Source organism: Desmodus rotundus, chromosome 1 (assembly GCF_022682495.2).
Source record: "Desmodus rotundus isolate HL8 chromosome 1, HLdesRot8A.1, whole genome shotgun sequence".
Classification (NCBI taxonomy): domain Eukaryota; kingdom Metazoa; phylum Chordata; class Mammalia; order Chiroptera; family Phyllostomidae; genus Desmodus; species Desmodus rotundus.
Genome location: NC_071387.1, coordinates 188,497,173 through 188,518,587, shown reverse-complemented (window position 1 = coordinate 188,518,587; position 21,415 = coordinate 188,497,173). Strand labels below are relative to the sequence as shown.

The 21,415-nt window shown below is 41.0% G+C and overlaps 1 protein-coding gene across 1 annotated transcript in view; it reads left to right on the top strand.

The window, feature by feature from the left end:
• The window catches only part of MARCHF11 (membrane associated ring-CH-type finger 11), an 88,043-nt gene extending 68,019 nt beyond the window's left edge, over positions 1-20,024 (top strand). Inside the window, exon 4 of the mRNA XM_053926315.1 lies at positions 19,379-20,024. Coding sequence (XP_053782290.1) covers positions 19,379-19,701 — 323 coding nt within the window. The 3' untranslated portion in view covers positions 19,702-20,024. The remainder of the gene's footprint in view (positions 1-19,378) is intronic.
• Positions 20,025-21,415: the final 1,391 nt, after the last annotated feature.

Sequence of the window (21,415 nt, the reverse complement as noted above, 5' to 3'; positions counted from 1 at the left end):
CATATAATAATGGTTTGGTGATGATGAACTCCTTTAGTTTTTTCTTGTCTGGGAAGCTTTTTATCTGTCCTTCGATTCTAAGTGATAGCTTTGCTGGGTAGAACAATCTTGGCTGTAGGTCCCTGCTTTTCATGACTTTGAATATTTCTTGCCAATCCCTTCTAGCCTGCAAAGTTTCTTTTGAGAAATCAGCTGACAGCCTTATGGGATCTCCCCTGTAGGTAACTAACTCCTTTTCTCCTGCTGCATTTAAGATTCTCTCTTTATCTTTAAACTTGGCATTTTAATTATGATGTATCTTGGAGTGGGCCTCTATGCATCCATCTTGTTTGGGACTGTCTGTGATTCCTGGAGGTCCATGTCTATTTACTTCACCAGATTAGGGAAGTGTTCTTTCATTTTTAAACAGATTTCCAATTTACTGTTCTTTCTCTTCTCCATCTGGTAGTCCTATGATGTGAATGTTTATACTTGTTGAACTTGGGAACTCTTGAAGTTGTCCCAGAGGCTGTTTACACTATCCTCATTTTGGGGGATTCTTTCTGATTGGTTGTTTTTTTGTTCCTTATGTTCCAAATCATTGATTTGATTCTTGGCTTCATCCATTTTACTATTGTTTCCCTATAAATTGTTCTTTATTTCAATTACTGTACCTTTGTTTCTGACTGGATCTTTTTTATGCTGTTGAGGTCCTCATTAAGTTCCTTGAGCATCCTTATAGCCAGTGTTTTCAACTTTGCATCTGATAGATTGCTTCTCTCCATTTCATTTAGCTCTTTTTCTGGAGTTTTCATCTGTTCTTTCATTTGGACCATGTTTCCTTTTCTCCTTATTTTGGCAGCCTCCCTGTGTTTGCTTCTATGTATTAGGTAGAGCTGCTATGACTCCCTGTTTTGATAGTGTGACCTAGCATAGTAGGTGTCCTGTAGGGTCCAGTGGCACAGCCTCCCTTACCACCTAAGTTGGGTACACAAGGTGCACCCTTTGTGTGGGTACACCTTCTTCTTGTAGTTGAGCCTTGATTGCTGTTGGCAGGTCAATGGGAAGGATTTGCCCATGCCAGTCAGCTGCAGGGACTGACTGTGACCACTGACCACCAACCTCCCCACTCCATGGAGGATCAGCTGTGCATGGGCAGGGTATTGGTACTCCAGCATGGTCTTCAGCTGTCCACTGGGTGCACAGGCCCTGGGGTTTCCTTGGGAGTGCAGCCCACGGTCAGCCCCTACCTGTGTTCTGCCTAAGGCCACCTGCCTGAGCTATAAAGCAGTCTGAGATGGCTGCTACTTGTGCTGGGCTTGGAGATTCCCAGGTGAAGCCAAGCTGTGAATCTAGGCTAGCTGCTGCTAGTGCTGGGCCTGGGGCCACCTAGCAAGAGGTGCAGGGACTGGAGGTTTACTGAGGTGGCTGTTGCCTGTTTGATAAGATTTAGGAAGTGACAAAGCATGAGCCAAGACAAGTCATTCATATGGAAAAGTCACAGTTAACAGTTTGGGCCTGTAAGTTGGGAGGGACAGAGTTTCAGGGGATCTCTAAGATGGGGTAAACCTTGTTAGCTAGGTTGATGGAGCCTCAGATCTGACAACAGCCTGACAGTGCTGTGGCTCTGTGGCTCTCTGGGGGAAGGGCTCAGAACAGGGATAATGGCCTCTGCCTGACTTTCTGTGTGGGAGAAAACTGTCCCTCCCTCCTTAATGTCAGACACTTCAGTTCCTCCCTGTATGCCACTGGTGCCTTTTGAGGCGCTACCCCAGTGCTGGAGTTCATGTGGAGTGAATCTGAGTAAGTCTGTGTGTGGGTTCTTTAAGAGGAGCTGCCTGGGACTCCAGAAGTTTCTTTTACTGACTCAATCCCCATTGGTTTTTGCAGCCAGAAGTTATGGGGACTTATCATCCTGGCACTAGAATCCTTAGGTGGGATCCTGGTGTGGAGCTGAGATTCCTTGCTCCTGAGATATCCCTCCCAAATTTTTATCCACCACATGTGGATGTGAGACCAGCCTGTTCCATGTCTCCACCCCTTCCACCAGTCTGGATGGATGCAGTTCCTTTAATCCCATAGTTGTCAGACTTCCATTCAACTTGATTTCTGATGGCTCTGAGTGATGGTTCTGTATTTTAGTTGTAATTTTGATGTGGCTGCCTGAGAAGGCAGGTTGTGTTTACCTATGCCCTCATTTTTTTTCCTGCTGTTAAACTTTTGAATTTTCTCAAGGGTCTGGGTATTATTAGAGTTGAAACAGGACCAAAATCAGGACCGTCCAATAGCACCTTCTGCAGTGATGTAAACATTGTGTATCTGGGCTGTCCAGCACCATAGACACTGGCTACACTTGGCTGTTGAGCACTTGACATGTGGTTAGTGAGAAACAGAAACTGAGTATTAAGCTAATTTTATTTAAATTAATTTAAATTTATCTTAAATAGCCACATGTGGCTAGTGGCTACCATATTGGACAGATTTCTAGATGATCGAATGGCAAATGCGTAAGGGTTTGATTAACAAGTTTCGCCATGTCTATATAAATAGGTTGGGTTTCCTCAGTAGTAAAGGAACTGTTCTACGAGAGATGAATAAAGTGAAAATGAGTTGAAGAGGATGAAGAGAAGGAAGGGTACTACCGGTGAGAGGGTGGTGGTCAAGAGGTAGACAGAGAGCCATAAGAGGAAGACATGTTTTAAGGAAATGGAGGTATATATAAAGAGATAAAACACTTATATTAGGGAAGATCTTTTAAATATGTAAATAGATGGCATTCAGACTATTTTTTTGCACCAGGAAAACTAATGTAAAGGATTTAAACCACCCAGACGTTGTAGCCCAGGGGCAGTAATTTAGGGAGAAGTAATAACCAAAGTAGACCCAGGTAGGCTCCCTCCTAGGAAGATTTGCATAGTGGACAAAGGAAGGTTAGCAAACTCAGAAATGAAGAACAAGTGCATGTCCGATGGCACTGGGCACAGCATCTGGTTCCTAACTCTGTACTTTGCTCATCGAGAAAATAGAAGGCTCTTAGTTCCATTGGTGATGTGATTCAAGGCAAGTTTGGGCCATAAGAAGAACACGTTTATTAATGACTAAAAGATTCCGGGACTAAGATGGCCATAAAGACAGGGAGTCATTTGATTCACTCTCATCTAAAAAGGGAGGGCAGTTACCAAGTCATTTAGTGTCTAGCAGAATAGAGGTGATTTTAGTTTCTTGCAGAAGCAACAAACTAAAACTAAAACCCTATTTTTTAGTGGAATTCCCAAAATGGAGTTCGCAGTGCTTATACCTAATCTCATTAACACTATAAAGTGGTATCAAATCCATGTCCGGAAAATGGTTTGATCTTCCCTGAGATACTAAGGGAAGGAACTAATTAAGGTTACAAAATATAAAAGCTTGGATTATTTGTGTTCTTTTAAAAAATTTCTTAATTGCCTCATAAGTATATACATATTCAAATGTAAAAAACACCTTTGTATTTATAATTATGAAATACATAAAGTTTTAAAAGGACTGTTTTACTCACTTTGCTCTGTTACGTCACTCCATTGGAAGAAACACCCGCTCTCGACATTCGGATGCATCTCCTCCAGATCGTTCTCGTTAGGGTAACATGTGCACGGGTACCGAGACATCTCCGTGTTTTATTTTTCATGCAAATAGTTGTCTTCATTCGACAATATGATCTCGAGCTCTTTGCGCGTTGGAACAGATGTATACGATTTACTTAAACTTTCTTGTGTTGATGGATATTTTTGCCATTAGGAACGAGGCTGCAGAGGACATCCTTTTATGTATTTCTCTAGGCCAGGTTCCAAGAAGTGGAAAGTCTGGTTTGAGTAATAAGCACATGGTAACATTTTGTACCCTAAAAAGGTTTTAACAATTTGTATCTTCTTCTACCTCCCACTACTACAAGAGTTTCAGTTTTCCCACACCTTGACAAGCATGGATATCATTTTTTGATATTGTAGCTGGTAATTGGAACTGTATTTAACACCATTGCAGTGGTTTTTTAGAAATCCATTCTATAACTTTTTAAGCCTGTGAGGCAATTTTATCTAAGAATGTAAGGGTGGCCACACTGGGCCATGCAAACCTGCAGCTTGTGCTCTCTGGTGTCTTTTAGGATGCAAGGGACCTGATGTGCAGGGACAGAGACTGATGATCTGTGTTGTGAGCACTCCACTCCCTCTTTCTGAAAAATGAAATGCAGCAGGGGTGATCGAAATCAAAGATCACCGCCCCTCAAAGACCCTGCCTTCCCCACACGTTTAGGAGCTCAGGGGCCAGTTTTTTCTATTATACTGTTGACAGTGAGGGGACTTCATTCCTCAGTCTGTCCCTTTTTTTTTTTCGTGTAGAAAGTGCTCCCTGAAATTGCTTTAAGAAAAATTGCTTCTGTTGGTCACTAGGCTCAGTGGCCAAAGCACTGATTCTGTTATTGCTTGTTTTCAGCATTTTTCTAGTTCTCAAATTAAAGCACAAGCATGCAGAACGGGGGAGACACACACACATACAGTCTTCCCATCAGGCACCAAAACCCAGAGCATTATTGCGGTGCTCTCTTGAAATAATGAAATAAAGTATGATAGGATTGTTTATGCTTTCTTGCTTTTGAAAGCTGCAGAGATTAAGGAATTTTAAAAATAACCTGAGATGTATTAGAATGAGGATCAGATCAAAGTGTCTTCTCTTTACTGTGTCAATTATAGTCCATACCTCAAAAAAAAGTGCTTCTCTGCAGAAATGCCATACCCTCCAAAATATTTTCCTATATTTTGAATCTAAAATAAAATTTTTTAAAATTCCTGCAACTTTTATCAATATTATTATAGCTCTTTTGAAACTCTGTTTTTTCATAGTTGGTAATATATCTATGTAAAGCAACTAAAAAACTTGTACACATAGGAAAACTATTTGGAGTTCCCAGTTGGTAACTTGTATTCACATTTAATTACAGAACTTCAGAACAGTAAATAAACACAACATATTCGTATAGTTTTAGACTGATGATATCAGACGTATGTTTACATCTGTAAGAGCCAAGGTAATATTTCTCTCTTGCTTTTGTTATTGCTTCACTTTGCTATTTTTTCCCCTCCAGGCAATGCGACTAAAAGTACTACATTCCTTAGCATCTTACTGAGGTCAAGTTCAAAATGCACATTTGATAATTCTTTGATAGTAATGAGGAAAGGTGAGGAAGTTTGACAAAGGATTTTAGGGTAGCAAAGTCTTACCACAGATGAGGGCTTGCCATTGAGAATGACCAGTCCTCCGTCTAGTTAATGTCCGCGTTGTTTCCTTCTAAAGTGGAGCTTTTAGGTCATCTTCCTTCCTGTGGCTCCCTCTCAGCAAGTACACAGCAATTAGCTTAAGCAAAGCATAATTAAAGGAGTAAATCAATGAAAGAAAAAAGATTCTAATGCATTCCAAGCAAAATATAAATGATTTTAGACTCTCTCCTCTTTAAGATTTTCCATGCTCTCTGGCACTCCTCAATCAGCATGACTCAGAAATTGACAATACTTTAAATTAAAAACATATTTACTGAAAGGGTTTGAAAGCAATTAGCATTGGAGTTGAAATGCTATAATGCAGAACAGAAAAAAGTGAGTTGGCTGGAGAGCGCAGAAGAGCCTCCGCTCCTATGTAACCACACAGGGTCATCAACCACGTAGAAGAAGGTGCTTGAGAGAGCAATGGTGGGCAAAGTTGCCAGAAAGTACAGCCCTTGGGTCATTCTTAGAGAGAGCATTTTTTAAGCTGCAAAATATTTATAGATAAATATAAAGTTGTGTGTATAAAATATAAAATTATCAAGTAGATGCAAGTGAATATGTAAATGTACCAGAGAACACCATGCGGACCACACTGTTCAGGGCCCGCCCAGGCACTGTCCTGCACAGAGGGTTTGCGGATGTCCGATGGAGTAAGCTCTTCCCTAGCCTTCCCTAGCAGGACCCCAGCATCCAGTGTGATTGGACATAGGCCATCTCCACATTGAAAGTACTTTCCGTGTGGGGAGCGGAGACAATAGCTGTCAGCGGCCTATGTCCCCACACCTGCCTCACCCCATTCCAAATTGTCAGCAAGTTTGATTTTAAGACTTCAAATCTGTGTAGATTTTTTTTTATCACAAAACATTGGAAGCCCAGATCCAAATTTCTATCACACCACTTCCACCCACCACAGTAACCACCACCACTACCACCAAGTCTGGGATCTGAGCCTGAGATCGCTCACGAAAACAGCTTTGAATGTCAGTAGGTCAGCATTCAGCCCCAGGGGGGGATGCAGAGAGCTGCCTAAGTGGGAGGTTGGCATTTTGCATTGCAGTTTAGGAGGAGGGTACATTGCCAAAGGTCTTGCCCTTGTTTCATTCTGAAGTTCATGGGAAGCTACTAACCTGGATAAGTCTGCCTGGATTTTAGGCATGTGAAACAAACAAGCTAACTCCAACACTGGTAAAGTAACCAGAAAAGTTGATTCTCCCAGTATTTCCTTGTTGCATCTTCGTATCACAATTTTCCTCCTGGCATAGACTGCCAGCCACCCCTGCCCCGCTTCCTGATCTCTAAGTTGATCAGGGACCTAAACCACTCAGTGCAGCCATTTGGCTGCCTAGGAGACCTTTGCACAGCTGCTAGTTAGTGCAGGGTGGACAGAAACCTTCTTCCACTCTGGCCTGAGACCCTCTAGGTTTCCCTTCCAAGTTCCGCCCGGACCAAGGACTGGGTTGTGAGGTTGGCCACCCTGGCAGGATCTGTACCCCCTGCAGCCAGGACCGTTACCAGAGTTGAACGCTCTGCTAGCTTGTTTGGAAGGATTTCTCGGAGTAGAATTCCTTTACAAGCAGAGATCATATTTCCTGATTTCAGAATATTTTAGTGTGCTTCTTGCCCCAGGAAACGCCACCACTGCATTTATGAAAAGATCCTGACGCAGGGCAAGCGGGAGGGTGTTCTCCAACACCAGCCCCCACCTCCCGTCCTTTGCGTTTCTAGTTTCTGAGCTCATCCTGATTAGGCCCTGTGGAGGGAGAGGCAGAGTGGCCCTGTGTAATTCAAAATTCTTAGAGATGAAACAAATTTTTATCCTTTTTAAAAAGTAGGCTGTTCTTATCTCTTTACTCTGGAGGTACAAATTACAGGCTTTTGTATGCCTTAGTCATGCTAATGTTTACCAATTTCTCTAAAGATTATTATCATAGTTAGTTATTAGTGATACTGCTGCCTTAAAAAAAAAAAACCCAGGAAATAAAATAGAAAGGAATTCGTTTTGCTACTTGCCCTTCATGGTCTCTCAAAACTAATTAACTCCTCTGGCCTCCTCTGGAGATAAAACCTAATCCACCTTTCTTTCATTTGACCTTGTAAAGTTCAAGTTCTTTTGGAGAAATATTGGCATAATTAGCAGAGCAGCTGACCAAATATATTGTTACTGTGGACTTCCATCTCCTCCATAAGACATAGTGTTTCTCTTTGAGCCATCTCTCTCAGTTGGGACAGTTTAGCCAAAGAGATTGTCAGTCATTGACTGACTATTTACTGTGTCCAAAGCCTGGAGTGCGGAGTAGAGGTATAAATAGCACAGGGATGTTCTTGTACAGGCCATGATCTAAGAATGTTTTTATATATTGAAATAGTTGAAAAACTTCAAAAGAATAATATTTTATGATATATGAAAATTATATCAAATTTAAATTTTAGTGCCCATAAATAAAGTTTTATTGGAATACAGACATATCCATTCATGTATTGTCAGTGAGTAGTTGGAACCTTTGAGAGACCATAATGTCACATCACCTAAAATCCTTAGTATCTGGCCCTTTGCAGAAATGGTTGTCTAGCCCTGGAACATAACATGCCCCCTGCTCTGCAGCTGCTGGAGAGGGAGAGGGAAGTAAGCAATTCAATTACAACTTGCAAATTTCGAGGAGGGAAATACATGTGGGAGCAGATGGGAGAAGGCTAACCACACAGGGTCAGCAAAGTCTATGGAAAGGAAGAAGTCTTCAGCTAACTTTTAAAGGAGATCAACAGAGGGGTCCAGAGACAGGCATCTGCTTGGGCTTGTCAACCCATGAAAACATGTAATATTTTTAAGGATTCATGTAATTTTGTGTGGTAAGACAAAAAGACGGTTTTTGACAAGTAGCAATGAGGGAATAAGTCTTGATTAGCTAGAGGGCTTTTGTGATGGAGCTTGGGAGTGTGAGAGTTCAGGGGCCCCTGGGGTGGTTTGCTGTATAAGACTGATCAGCTCAATGTTGAAGAAAGGGCCTTGATACCAGGGGACATTGAAGAGGAGGGGGTGAGAGGGCTATGCCAGAGAAGTTAAAGATATTATAATGTCGTGATTAAACCTGCATTAAGGCTGGTGGTGGGCAGCTACTACACTATCAGAATATTAAAAGAAGTCAGTTAGAAGATAAGGTGATCGATTTGATGGCAGTAGGGCAGAGTTGGGGGAGTAATAGAGAGGGGCCATGTGATGTGATTCATAGAGGCTAATTGGTAGGAAAGATAAGTTCCTTTGAACATTTTCTTTTCTGGGGAAGCTAGGTGGATATGGCTGGTAAGCAACTAGATTTAGGAGTCTGGAACTCAGGATAGAAATTTGAGCTGGAGATTTATGGTGTATCTGGTGGTTGAAACCCGTGTCGGCAAAGGAAAGTGATTTAGGTGAGATGATTGGCAGTTTGAGGAAAACAGAGAGACTCGAAGAGAAGGCAGAGAGAAGCATGACCAGTGCAAAAAAGAGTAGGGTCAGATGAGGAGAGGAAGAACTTCAGGGAGGAGGGACAAGTGACCAACAGTTCCAGATGCCGCGTCAAGAGTAGGTGAAATAAAGCCACAGTGCGTTCACTGGATTTGGCAATATGGGGGTTGGATGAACAGACACAAGATTACAGTAGGCTGAGGATGGCAGGGATAGGCAGAAGGGGGCTCAGAATATGTCACAGACCTCAGCTGAATGAGGACAGAATCTAGAGGGGGCTATGGAATTGAGAAAGGTTCCATGTTTTAATGGTAGACTTAGGCATGGGCAAATGTGGAGAAGAAAGCCCCAGAAGAAATCAGAAGATTGAAGATCCAGGGTGGGAAGGGACAGTTTGATGGCCCTGAGAACACAGAGATAGAACCTAGCACATGGGGGTGGGGATTTGCCTTGCATAGGAGGGACCTGGTGCCTCTGAGGTGCGCAGGCAGGAGGAGACCATGGGAACCGGGACAAGAAGAGGCAACTTTGTTGACCTACAGACCCGAGATCATTCTTCAGAACTGGCACCCCCCTCTTTGGGGATCTCCTGATTTCGTTCTATTTTGCAGCAACATTTTTTTTTATTGAAGAGAACGTTCCATGATTATTCTTCTAAGTGATGCTTTTGTGTGTAATACAGAGGATGAGGACTGAGTGTGCTGACAGGGAGTGGGGGACAAACTCTTACATCATGAGGAAGCACAGATGATCGTAGATATGAGGTCCATGTATGTTTTCAAGTGCTCCCAAAGCTGGATCTCCAGTGAGAGCCGAGGTCATGTTTTGTGATCTGGGCCACATTCCAAGCACTTTAATTCAGTTTTCACACTTAATCCTCACCACAACCCTATGAAGTGTAGGTACTTTTATTATTTTCATCTCAGATGGGAAAACTAAGGCACCATTAACAGGTTTCCCCGAGGTCACACAGATTGGAAGAGGTGCCCAAGATTGGAATCTAGACCCTGGTGCTCCAGAGCCTGTGTATGTATGTGTCAGTTAATTCTATTTGTCGTTTGGTAAAAACTGCTTCTTATGTGCTGAGCTTGAATGGCTAATTTACAAAATGCCTAGTCAATAAAGTGAAACTACTTCTTTAGTTGCTGCCTTCAACACCTGAGGCAGGACATCAAGAAGAAATACTTCAGCTATGGAAGAGCTGATTCTAGATTAGAAATGGAGAAAAAAAATTTTCTATAATCCCAAAGTAATGTAGCTATTTTGTGAAGTCTTTACTCATTCTAAATTGATAGACCCTCAAACATACAGAAACATTAATAAAAAGAATGGAAAATATTTAGTGCACTATACCAAAGCCATCTCTCTCTTTCCATTGGTCCGAGTGAAATGATTTCCTAGTGAGAATTGTTTGTATAAGGAACCACATTTCAACCTTGAATTCTGTTGCTAGATCACGCAATAAAATATTAAGGAAACAGAGGTTTGAGCACTTTTTATAGTCAGCTTAAAAATTCCCTTAATGTTTGCCGTTAAACAAACTTGACAGATATGAATGGGAAGAGTTACAAATGTTATTTATGCTTGGATGGTAGCTTCTGTTCAGAATTGTTACCCACTGCCTGTGTGATTTAAGAGAAATGAAAAACAAGGCCAAGAAAAGTGAAATAGCCTATTATAGGTCACAAAGATAAACAGGTTTTTATTAGATATTTAAATTTAGATTAAAAAAATATTATTCTCACCCTGAAAGATGAAACAACCAATGCACAAATGGTTTACCCTGAAGATTAATAACATTGTGTTCTGTGAGTTTGCAGTAGACAGTTTGTCCATTGCAGAAAAAAAGGGGGAAATTACTTGTGTTTGTTTCTACTTCCCATGAGGAAGTCTACTAATAGTTTCCTTCTAAGAACTGGCTTTGGTCCACATACTAGAGTGTGGGAAACAAATGGACATATATCCAAGTAGATTACTGATCCCAAAAGGTTTAATTAACACAGAAGATGGATTTTGACCAGTTTTTAAACCATGTACTTTGTTACATCAGACTTGCAGAGGGATTTATTGTAATAAATTGTGAGGGTCACTGTACTTCTCCCGTCTCCTGTCCAAATGCTGCGATGTACCCTTGAGGCTAAAGGCCAGAGAACTTACACCCCAGCCTCTGGTTTAACTGAAAAGAGATTTTGATTCTATCTGCTTCATAGTCGGTATAATACCCCTTGGGTCAAAGAGGCACAGGGAGGCCTGGCTCTGCCCAAGGATGGCTGCTGAGTCTGAGTTCTTGCAGAGTGAGTGCCCTGGAACTGGCGTCGAGCGTCTGACTCTGGTTCTGGGCTTGACACTAACCAGCCCCGGACGCTTTGTCAAGCCATGTTGTTTCTCAGGTCCTTAGGGCCCTCGTACCCCTAAATGAAGGGTTTGGATTAAGTTGTACCCCACATTTTCTAATTTTGCAATTCAGTAACCGCATTGGTCCTCTTAGCCCTGTGGCACACCACGTTAACCCTTTGCTACAAGCAAGGTGTTTCACCTGTTCATGAATTGAGGGTGGGGTTGACATTGCATTCAGCTGAAACTAAACAGATTCTAATCCATGCTCCCAGTTCTGTGAGAACTCTAGGGTGTCTTCTTTTATCTATAAAAGTATTGGGCACATTCCTTTATTTCTCTTATTGAAATAATCATATCTATAGGTTTTTTTCTGTTTTCTTACCTCAGGCACTTTTTGGTAGAAACTTAGATGATATAACAGTTCTTCTCTCCAGTGAATTCTTTGAATCCTTTTACAAAGAAAAAATTAACATCATGTATTTTATAATGTATAACAAAGTTGGCAGCTTTTGAGGACTGTTCTGTGAGTATAGCAATGGTATGTTAATGCTCCAGGGCTAGTAATCAAAGGAAAGGAGTCTCCTATCTCATGAAATAATTAATTGAGAGATTGGCTTCTTAGGCAAGCAGGTGGTCAGGTGAATGGATAACATCTTTTTTATTCTCCTTGTTTGCCTGGAATCCATACCTGTCTCTTAGGCTTTGGGCCCGGGCACGATCATTTTCGAACTGGCCTCATGATTGATAGATGCAGGCAAACATTTGATGACCAGGCCAACAAAACAGTGGGGGGAGGCTGCTATAATTTATTGGGGCCGAAAATCCTCATGGAGAGTTTTATGACTGTTCTACTCCTGTTGGACCCTGTGTGTGTGTCTGTGTGTGCACCATCATGGTCGCCCACCCAAGTGGCCCCAAATCCACTCTCATAAAATATGGGCTCTTTTCATCTTCAGACTTAGAGCGTACATCTCTTTGTCTCTGTACCGAGATATTGCCCTGATGCTTCAAAGAACAAAACTCGAGATCTCTCTCTGTTTGAATAACAGTTACAACTAGATTGTGAGTTCTCATCATCCTTTAAATTCCACTGTTGGCTACTTTCTCATTTCCTCTCATGTAGTAAAGATATATTGAATTCCTACCGTGTATCAGGCATTGAAATAGGAATAAGGTTCCCATCCTCAGAGAGCACACAGATGATTAGGGTCACGGGCATATAAACAAATTGTTCCAGTACAGGTAATAAGTAAAACAGTGCAGGCATTTCTTGTGTGGAGTAGTAGAAGGTAGGATGGAGTGATTAATTTTGAGTGAGTCGACGAAAAAAATTATGAGAGCGTCTGGATCTTGAAGCATGTTTCATACTTCATCATGCAAACGTAGGGGAACGTTCCTTTCAGGGAATTCTCTAATGTATGTTTTTATCTCAGATTTGCTAAGAAGACAGAATTAGCGGAATTTAGTGCAGAGGGATAGAGGAGGCTAGGTGATTTTCAGGTTTCAGCTGGCTTGATTTGGGAGATGGTCATTAACTGAAATAAGGATGGTGGTCAAGAAGCACTTCAACCTGTGTCAGGACCTTTGGGAAGGGGCGTGCTCCTCTCACTGCCAGCCAGTAAGAGATTGCACTCCGTACTGGCATTTGGCCGCGTCGTCTTGTTCTATTCCCAGTCAGTGATGTCATCAGCATTGCAGATGCAGCACTAATGTGCTGTTTGCATCCAGGCTGATGACTGCAGGTTTCATTGAGCAGAGAGGAGGACAGAGTGTCACAGAACAGCGACCATGAGTTTTCCTTTGTGGGTGCTCAGAGAAACAGTCACTTAGGGTCCTTACTATTCAACAGTCATTTCTTCGTGTGAACTGTGATGGGCTTGGGGGGTCGGGTGGATTAGATCACCAGGATTTGGAAATTAGCCAGCCTCTAGTGTCAAAGGCTTTCAGGTCATGGGGTGTTTCTGAATAAGTTGTCCTTGTCATGGTTTTTGCAGATATTTTGTTATCACTGGTTTGAGGGTTGAGCGTTTAATCTTTAAGCTCTCACGAGCAGCCTGCCATTAACAACCTGGTTGTGTGAATGTGTATCTACAGTTTGTATTCAACGGTAGAAAAATCAACCCATCTTTTATGGATATAAGTGCATTTTATGTGGGATTTCCTTTACTTTGTTCTGATATGGGCGACTTTGGAAATATGCATTCACAAAAATTCCCACATATAATCAGGACATCGTAGTTACCAGACACTTGCCTTGTAAGTTATTGATTTACTATGGCTTTGTTTTGTGAGCTTAGTGACTTCCGTGATGACACGTGTATGGCTTTCCGTCTTTATCTAAGTTTCATATTTTTGCATTGCTGTTTTTTTCTTTAAGCTCCATCCATTGTTTAGTCCAGCCAAAAACATTCAGTATACATAGCAGTGATGACTTACAGTTATCTCAAGATTACATTAACAAGATTCAACAATGGAGAAATGACTTTTAAAGTCATCACCTCTATACTTACATCTAAGTTTCCATGACTGTTGGGCATTTAAATTTGGGGCAGGTTGGGAAAATGTGCCAGGAGAATTAGTGCATTTTATTACATTCTAGCAAAGATTATCGCAGCAAAGGGTATCTTGAACTGAAGTCTCATTTAGTTAACTCTTTTTGGTCTAAGCATACCCTGGTCTTCCAAGTAAGGATGAAAATTAAGCCATCAAAAGCCAGACTCTAAAATATTCTTAAATGGGATCAAATGGAACCCAGAGTCACTGTTCTTCTGCAGCTCACTGACTTCTCAGAATGACACAGGGCTACATTTGTGAGGTTTGGTTGTGTGCAGTTTTCAGAGAGAGAAAGAAAGAAAGGAAATAATCTTGGCAAGGGAGAGTAGTACAGTTGAATCTAGAAACCTTGAACATTTTCACAATCAAGAGCCCTTTCTGGCCAAGTATCTGTTGTGAGTCGCAAGCTCTTCAGCTTTCCCAAGGGTCGGTTTTGACTGACCCGCACGCAGGGCTTTAGCTGTGTCTCTTTGTGGTTTCCTCAGGGCCTTGCACTGCTTTGGAAGGTTCAGGGTGCGTGCAGCGTACCAGATGAAGCTCTGACCACATAGTTTTGCCTTCAAATGAGGCTCCCACCCCTTTTCTCTTGTGTGGGGGATGAGGGAGGGAAGAAAGGGGCTGGCTGTTTCTCTGGCAGTGACACACAAGGATGTTAAAAATGGCAACTAATTGTATAACTTTGCTCCAACCACAGTCTCCAGGACTTAATTTACTTGTATTTTAAATGAAGGTGATGTAGTAGTTTATCTGCAAGGTCTGTCTTAGCTTTTTCAAGCTCCTGAAATAAAATACCATAGACTGGGTGGCTTAAACAACAAACGTTTATTTCTTATAGTTCTGGAGGCTGGGGAGTCCAGGGAGAAGGTGCTGGCCCACTCAGTGACTGGTTAGGGCTCTCATCTTGATTTGCAGATGACTATTTTCTCGTTATGTCCTCACGTGGCAGTTTTTATAAGGGCATTAATCCCATCACGAGGTCCCCACCCTGATGAGTTCCTGTAACCTTCATTACCTCCCAGAAGTTCCACCTCCAAATATTATCCCATTGGGGACTAGGGACTTCAACAAGAGTTTTAGGGAGTGACATTCAGTTGATAGAAGGCCTTCTGGTTGGGCATCATTCTGTGGCTGGGAGAGGCTGCCTTGCATTCGACATTTCCCGTGAGTGGGACTGTAGTACTCAAGGTTTGTTTGTAGACAAATTTGAGTTTTAGTCTCAGCTCTGATTCTTTTATCTTCATGATGTTGGACAGGTTCTCTGTAAGTCTCGATTTCCCCAACCGTGAAATTGTTTGGTAACAGTGTCATACTTGTAAATTTGCCGTCGAGATGAAGTGAAAATTGTGCATATAAAGCACATAGCACAGTGCCTGGCTATGAAAATATATCCTGGATAAAAATCTGGTTTTTTAAATTATGAAAATAACCAAACTTATTTGGGCACAAAAGCTGAGTGGTAACATGAGACATGGAATGGTTTGACCAGCGCTTTGGTTATTAATATCAGAATTTGTACTTGATTATGAATTTTGGAAGTCTCTTCCAGTTCTGACACCCACTTGTCTGTGTCGACGTAATGGACATATGGTGTGTGTGAGCATGTGCGTGCATGTGTGTGAACACGTGTACCCGATAGCCTGCCCTGTGAGTTCTTTTGGTAATTAGCTCATTTTCTACTACTGTATAAGAATTTCAACTAACACACCACTTCCAAATTTCAGTTATATTTTACCTACATAAACAAATTGCTCTTATTTCAACAAAACCAGAAACTATTTAACCCGGCTTTGTTTTTAAAGATTATTCTCTAACAAAAATGCTCTTGTGCACCTCAGTAAAGGGGTGCCCCAATTAAATGTTACAGCAAGAAAATGCTAAAAAGCTGCTGCACACACAGAGCTCAACTCCTAAAATCCCAAATTCCCATGAACCCTCCCTTGTTGAGATCCATGCCATTAATAATGTAGCAAGTATCCTAAAATATTTAATGTTCACATTGTATCGAAATTATTGATTTTCCCTTTAGGTTTAGTGACTCAGATGAAAAAGTAAAGCTAAGCCTGTTGTCCTATGACCTAAAATGTCAAGGTGATGAGTTGTTTTTAAGGCTTAACTTGTATTGCTCAGAGAGTGGCAGCTGCTAGAGAGTGAGCGTCTCCGTTAGGAAGCTAGAGGAGACCGATCATCAGTAAGAAAGGTCAGCAGTAAGATTTTAATGGCTGGATTTTTCAACACAGGAACTAGAGTTGAGAGAATTCTGACCTCTGGATTTCAACAATCACAGGAGTTTTATCTTCCCCTAACCACTCATACAGAAGGCATGTGCTACAACTCCAGAATGTTTGAGGAAGGAAGGGGAACATGCACACTGCAGAGCACAGCATTGGGGATGGGATGGGGTTCCTCGATTTTCAGTAACATTTAAGTTTCTAGAGGGCAAGGAGTAATTCTGAAAGCTTGTGGGGAGTAAAACACAATCCAAGCATTATTCATAATTTGAAATGCAATTAATAAACAGCACTTGGAGCTAGAAATTTAAGAGGCTGTGTCTTCATGAAAACTTCAAGTATCTCTCTTTAAATTCAGTTCAAAGTGCTCTATGAAGACTTGTGGGATTTATTTCTGCACACTGGGTGGATTTATATATTTAGAAGAGGGCTGCCAGGAGTGTATGCCTGGAAAGTGACTTTAAGCTCTAGCAAATTATCTGATTTCTGGCCTTTCAAAGGAAATCAATACAAAAAGAATAGGATTCTGCAAAATGAGTGCTTTTCCCTGGTGAAGCTGTCCCCTACCATGGCACTTACCTGCAATGAACCTGTCGCAAGCTGTAATGGTTTTGTGATTAGTGCGAATGAATGTTCCTCGCCACATAGATTTACTATCGATTGTTTAATTAATAATAATATCTTGTATTTATATAGTTACCATCTCTGAGGAAATCTGAGTGCTTTATAGTTGATGAATTATAATTTATCTTCATACAGTTCTGCTGAACGTATAGATTAGGTATTCCAATTTCATTTTAAGGAGGAAAAATAGAAACAGAAAAATTAAATGATTGGCGACTGAGCTTTCAGAAAGCTGATAATAGACTCATCCATTAAAATCTGGTAATTTTGACTTCTAATTCTGGCTGTTCCCCAAATCCTTTCATCGGTTGGGTCAACTCCGAATATTCCTTAGGAAAAAGAAATTGATCATAACAATTATTTGAAATTGTTATAATTAACAGACATTTCCATTTCTCCTTGTTGTGTTGGTGATGTACAATAGTTGAATTGAAGACATTTTTATTTATGAGACCATATGCGTTTTTAGTGGCCTGTGACAGTGTCTTTGGAATGCTGACAAGTCACATGTGCCCACAGTTGATCTCCGGGTAAGGGAGCGGTGGAAAACTGCAGTTCTGCCAGTACGTAGGTGCGGTGTTCCAAGGGCTGGGTGTCTCTCTCTCCTGTGGCGTTGCTCTAGCTGAGGAAACCATGAAGTAGTCTCCCAGCAAAAACACATTCAAAACTCTTACTCATTGTACTCATCCTCTCAGCCAACCATTTCTCCAGCTTTTAAAGTTTGGGGCACCAGTTTACCCCTTCTCTGTATTACAACTGCTGTTCAGTTCTCCTCTGACAAGTTCATTACTTCGTTCCTCTGTTTTCTCCTTACTCCCACCCCTCTAGTCCTCACATTCATGTGGGTAACCTCCTTACTGTCTCTCCTGCTTCACCTGTCGATTCCTCAATCCAACTTCGATCAATTTTCCTCATTGTCTGTGATTTTTGAAATTATGAATTATTGAGGCACACAAAAAAGGACACAGAATAACATGTCGAACATCCATTTCCCCAGCGCCCGCTTAAAAACACATGACATTAGAGATACAGTTGGAAGTTGCCATTGAAGCTCTCCCTGATCTCACTTCATTTTTTCTCTCCCTGCTATTTTGAGTTGAATGGTTCTTATATTCATGCATGTTTTATATGTTTATTTATCATAATCTGTATTCATAAAAATATGTTGTTTCTTTAATTATTTCTGAAACTTTCATTTTTTTCATTGTGGCTTTGAGGTTTCCACTGTTGTTTTCAGGTTTACCCACGTTAGTGCCTGTGACTGTATTCCCTTCTGTTTCATTGCCGAAGTCCTTTGGATCCACACACCACAAGCTTCTTTTTTTTTTTTTTAATTTATTTATTTTTATTCAGTTACAATTGTCTGCATTTTCTCCCCATCCCTCCACCCCACCCCAGCCAGTCCTCCCTCCCTCCCCCGCCTCTACCCTCCCCCTTGATTTTGTCCTTGTGTCCTTTACAGTAGCTCCTATAGACCCCTCTCCCCATAAGCCCCTCTCCACTCCCCTCTGGCTATTGTTACAATGTTCTTAATTTCAATGTCTCTGGTTATATTTTGTTTGTTTTTTTCTTTTATTGATTATGTTCCAGTTAAAGGTGAGATCATATGGTATATTCTGTTCTTCTAAGGGTTGACATTGAGATCATGCTGATAATTTTTTCCAAAACACAAACAAATATATAAACAATCATTTTGAACACGCTTCCTTGTTCACATTTATGAGAGTATCTCCAGGGCATATACCCAAGGTTCTAAATGCAGGAGGGAGAGGATATACTCATGTTCAAATTTATTGTTAAAAAATGGTGGTCGTCTGATGCATTCTACTAAAAAAAGCCTTCACTGGCTTCTCCAACAATGATCAGTGGAATTGCAACCTCCTGAAAGAGGAGAGCCCCTCCTCACTTTTCTATATGAAGGACTGCCCCTGCCCAGGACTCCTTTTTGGGAGGGGTTCACAAATTCAAAAGGTTTGGGACTCCCTGCTAAAACAGATATGTATGAAAAATGCAGGGTGTGGCAGGACCTTGGGTGGACAGAGGACATGAAGCCATGTATCAGGGCACCATATCTGATTCGTTGACTGCTGGTTTGTGGTCTCTGAGGTTCTTGTATCACCCAGTTTATTTTCCCAAGATGCTATCTCAGAAATGTGTAATCATCCAATTCACTGTGGAGCAGCAATGAGCAAGGCCCCCGGACCTGGTCTGCCTGGGTCTGAATTCCTGCTCTACTGCAACTAGTTGTCTGCTCTTGGGCAAGTTTCTAAATGTGCCAGGGACTTGGGGTGTTTGCTTGTGAAATGGGGGACGTGCCTATAATTACTTCATAAGGCTGTGATAAGAACCAAATTAGATAATATACGTAAAGCTCTTAAAAAGGCACTTAATAAATTTGTGTTGAATTGTTGAGGAAAGTAAAAATAACAAAAAATTAAATTCTACTTCCTTTTGTGTCAAGCATCATTTTAGGAACTGGGGAGATGGTATCAATCTTAGTACTTATCTCCTTCCCAAATTAAGTTACCAGCTGGGACCAACCCCTTAGCACATTGTTGGGCTCAAGAAATGTATGTTAAATAAATGTTGAATAAATGAATGAACCTAATGTTTCTCCTAACACAATGAAATGCCCAAGATATGTCCTGAGCCATAATGGAGCAAGTAAATTATATCCATGGTAACTATGCTTTCTGCGTGGTAGCGGGTTCTTAATTGTTGAATATTGATTATTCCCATGTAATATGGTTCATGTTTGCTGTTAACCAAAATATTTGAGTAGTCAGAATACCATATTTTTAAAAATGATGAGTAACAGATTTGACTAAATCCTTAATTCCTTAACTGCATACAAAATAACATTCCTGACTTTTGATTATGATCAGTCTTTTTAACTTTATTTTTTTCTTGAATTTTAGGTCTCATTGTCCATGAAGGAGCTGCAGTTTACAGAGTGTTTAAGCGCTGGCGAGCTGTTAACTTACACTGGGATGTCTTAAATTATGACAAAGCCACAGATATCGAAGAAAGTAGCCGGGGGGAGTCTTCCACAAGCAGGACTTTATGGTTACCGCTGACGGCACTGCGGAACAGGAACTTGGTCCACCCGACACAGTTAACCTCCCCCAGGTTTCAGTGTGGCTACGTGCTCCTGCATCTGTTCAGTCGGATGAGGGCCCATGAAGACCTGTCAGAAGATAACAGCTCAGGGGAAGTCGTGATGAGAGTGACGTCAGTGTGACAAAAGGCTGTGCCGGTGCAGTGTGGACCACCCTGCACATTTGGGAATGTAATTGCAATGAATGGCAAACCCATAACACTTCTAAAAAAACACATCTATAAACTTTTTAAAATTTATGCTTTTTATATGAACATTTGAATTGCAAATACATTTTTCTGAAAAAAAAGTGCTGGTGGTTTGCTTTCTGATTTATCACACATTTTATAAGTTGATACTTGAAATCATTATATGTATAATTTAACTCAACTGGGTTAAAGGAATGATGAAAGTTATCCTTAGGGCCCAAACTATTTTTTTCTTGCTTGTTTTAAATGTATTTTCATCAGACTTGGTGCTCCATGTGTAATTTTTCAGACTTGCTGTGAATGGGGAACAGTTTAGAATGCTGTAGCCAGGCTCCAAAGTGCCCATTAACTGAGCAACCCAGATGCTCTGCACTTGACCATGACTTTTTAATTTTTTGCTGGGATGAAATAACCTGTCACCAGCAAAGCAAATTCTAGGAATTATGGCTTGTTTTCTAACACTAACCAGAGTAATAGTGTTACTCTGGTACACGTCACATAGGCAGAGCATCCGGCACACTCACAACCCCAGTGCTCCCCAAAGCGTCGCATCATTAGGCGTGTGATGAAAATAGTGCCTCACATTTGCATAAACCTCTCATGGACCTATCAAAATCATTCTGGTTAATTATTAGTGTCTTGATTTCTATGAGCACCATCTTAATTAGATTTTCTTTTTGCAAAAGCTTGGATATCTACTTAATCATTTAAACACCAATCCTATTACTTGGTTTAATGAAGTCCTGGGGAAATACATTCACCAGCAGCGAGAAGTGTTTCTCTTTCCCTAGATAAGTATTTTTTTAAATGAAAAGTGGAGAAGAAAAATGAGGCTATTGACTCCCCAGGATCAGGTTTCTAACTAGTGTTACCTGGAGATTTCCACCTTTTAATCCTCCTAATGGAAGTAAATGGCACAGTTTAAACGCAGTGACAGAGCAGATGAGGAGGCAGGTGGTCATGCTTTCCTTAGAAACGTGAGTTGAATAATGTAGGTAATTTGAAGTAATTGATCAGGTTTTAAAGCATATGAAATAAAATGCTTTACCCTCTAATTTCTAATAATAACTTTTGAAAAATTGATGATAGGATAGTGAACGTTTACAGGCAGCATAGTGATTCCTACACAGCAAATTCTACCAACACTTGAAATATTTTCCCAGTTAAAAGCTTGCCACAAATGGGTTAAGGATATGATAGGTAATTTTCAGAAATGTGAATAAAGCAGGAAATGATGAAAAAAGGAAAATTTAGCCATCATTTAGGGGCAGATCTAGGATGTGAGAGTGTTAAACATTCTTACTCCAAAAGCCTGTTTTAATCCGATATTATAGGAGCACAGTCCTGGGAGACACAGAGACGTGGAGGTCAGTTCTACAAAGCTGATCTCCGTTTCTCAGCATCTCACCACCTGGGACAGATCAATAGACACACTAGGGGTGCAAATCTGTCAAAGCAACAATCCATTATTTATACCTCACAGGTATTGATATTTGTCCTAGACAGTTTAATCACTAATAAATAGCACCACATTTAACAGAGAATAATTGTGGATACTGTTTGTAGAGCTCTGAATGAACAGAACTGGATAAAGAGATTTTAGATACAGATTAGACTATCACTGCTACAGTATTTAGCAAATGTGCCCT